This window comes from Echinops telfairi, unplaced genomic scaffold, assembly GCF_000313985.2.
Source record: "Echinops telfairi isolate 266 unplaced genomic scaffold, ASM31398v2 ScPeMD7_7410;HRSCAF=8448, whole genome shotgun sequence".
NCBI lineage: Eukaryota > Metazoa > Chordata > Mammalia > Afrosoricida > Tenrecidae > Echinops > Echinops telfairi.
In genome coordinates this window covers 23,545,859-23,547,961 of record NW_022111310.1, presented here as the reverse complement: position 1 = coordinate 23,547,961, position 2,103 = coordinate 23,545,859, and the positions used below count along the sequence as shown (strand labels likewise).

Here is a 2,103-nt window from a genome sequence, read left to right as displayed (position 1 = left end):
ACGTGCTTGGCCCAAGATCACACCCCACAGGTGGCATGAGACAGATGGAAATTTTGAGTTGGATTCCAAATGAAAACTTTGGTCTTGACCTGCTCTCCCATTAATAATGGTGGGAAATGGAAAGTTTTCCACACTGTCTTTTGTGTATAACTTACTTTCTTTCAAATACTCAATAAACACATGTCAATATTTTGAGTGCACCTGAATTCTGGGCTACATTTTCAATTTTGGAGTTACTTTAGGTTAAGTTTTAAGTTACTTTTTGTCTTGGTTCTTTGTTGTGACATAACTTTACCCCAGGTTTAGTTCCCTTGCTTTCTTTTTTCCATTCATTTGTTTACTTATTTATCCAACTTCCCTTCTTATGACTCCTACCACATAACAGATACTGAGTTGTTTTTTAAACAACTAAATGACCCCATCTCTGTGGTGTCATTCACACTCCGACCAGAGAAAAGCACAAGCTAGTAGATGACAATGATAACAGAGACATAGATCGTGAGATTATTACAAGAATCCTTTGACACAGGGTTAGGGTGATATATGAGTTGATAAGTGGGTGTGACATTTTAGTGGGATCTACAATGTCTTGCATCTTCATTACCATCATCATCACTATTTGTATTATTATTATTATTATATTGCTTTATTAATTTTATTGCTTTTTAAATTTATTTTCTCTTCACTTACAAAGTAGCAAATGTTAGCCCTGATGTTTTATCCTTGATGTTGTGTTGACAGCATGGGCGCAGGAGCTATGTATCTGTGGCTCACCATAGGCCCTCCATTGATGAGAACAGTACTCAAGCCATAGTTCTGTCTGAAGAGCACTGAGCGTGCCAGAGCAGAGTCTCACCCGACAACTATAGAAGACAATTTCAGTCACTCTCCTACCTAAGGGGAGCCGCTTGGTTGGATGACTGTAAGGAGTTTGCTTCGGAGGCGGAAGTGGTCAGTTGAGGGGTCTCACTCTTTTCTCCTGTCCAGGGAGTTTGCCCGTTGGAAGGTGAGGAACACAGCCATTGAGAGGAGAGACCTGGTCCGCCATCCAGTGCCCCTCATGCCGGAGTTTCAGAGGAGCATCCGCCTGCTCGGCAGAAGACCCACCACTCAGCAGTTCATCGATACCATCATCAAAAAGTACGGCACCCACCTCCTCATCTCGGCCACCTTGGGAGGTGAGTCAGCTGCTATGGGATGGTAGCCTGGTTATAACTTTGAGTCCAGGATGGAAGGGTGGGTGGGATGCACTGTGATCCAAGTCTTCTGAATCTCCCTGCCATTTTTGTATCCTCCCAAAGTATATATTGACAGGTAAGCCAAAAGGATTTTTTGATATAGCTAAGAAATGGATTCAATTCTATAGGGTAATCTCACTTGAGAGTCTCCCATTTTTGTGGATAAATGGTTTAATGTCATTCGCTCAGTTCATTGGTATATTTTAATCTGGTGCCTTAGTTCCATTGAACTGTGGTCTCATGATTGGGAATGCTTAATCTGCTAGTTGTTTTCATTCCTTTGGAATATGGCCCAACCTGAGAACAATATTTACATGTGATTTTAGTTTTAGATGGGATGCGGGGAATTGGTTCCAGTTGTTTAAGCCAACGTTGCTTCTGATAATCTGAAGTTTATTGTGACAAGTGGGAGATCATTTGTGTGTCATTTGGTGCCATGTAGGTTAGTAGAAAAACAGAATGATCACTCCATTCTGATCAACCATACCCATTCCTCCCCACTATGCCCATAATGCCTTTGAGGTATTGAGAATAAGAAGGAAGGGTGAAGGAATGAAAATGCAAAATGAATGGAAAACAATAGACATTAGTGCATTTAGATACACTTGCTGATCGTATTATTTGATATTATGAGCCATTATTTCTTGGGCATCAGTTGTTGGTTTTTTTTTCATACTGACTGGGTCCATGGAACTTTAAGAAAGTCCTTTGGGTGGTGGGCTGCCATGCTTACTGCCTAGAGAGCCTCTCACTTTCAGTTAGGTATGGTAGGTGTGGCCTGTAATAATAATAATCCATGTCATAGTCAAATCATGATTCCATCAAGTGCAGCTCTTCAGAGGAAAGGCTGGAGAGTTGGACAGAC

At 41.3% G+C, this 2,103-nt stretch overlaps 1 protein-coding gene across 2 annotated transcripts in view; it reads left to right on the top strand.

Annotated features, from left to right (window-relative positions):
- Nucleotides 1-2,103, top strand: part of BRINP1 (BMP/retinoic acid inducible neural specific 1) — a 223,638-nt gene that overhangs the window by 135,541 nt on the left and 85,994 nt on the right. For both annotated transcript variants that reach the window (XM_004712553.3, XM_045296663.1), the window contains exon 3: nucleotides 988-1,178. In XM_004712553.3, the coding sequence (XP_004712610.1) occupies nucleotides 988-1,178 (191 nt within the window). The remainder of the gene's footprint in view (nucleotides 1-987; nucleotides 1,179-2,103) is intronic.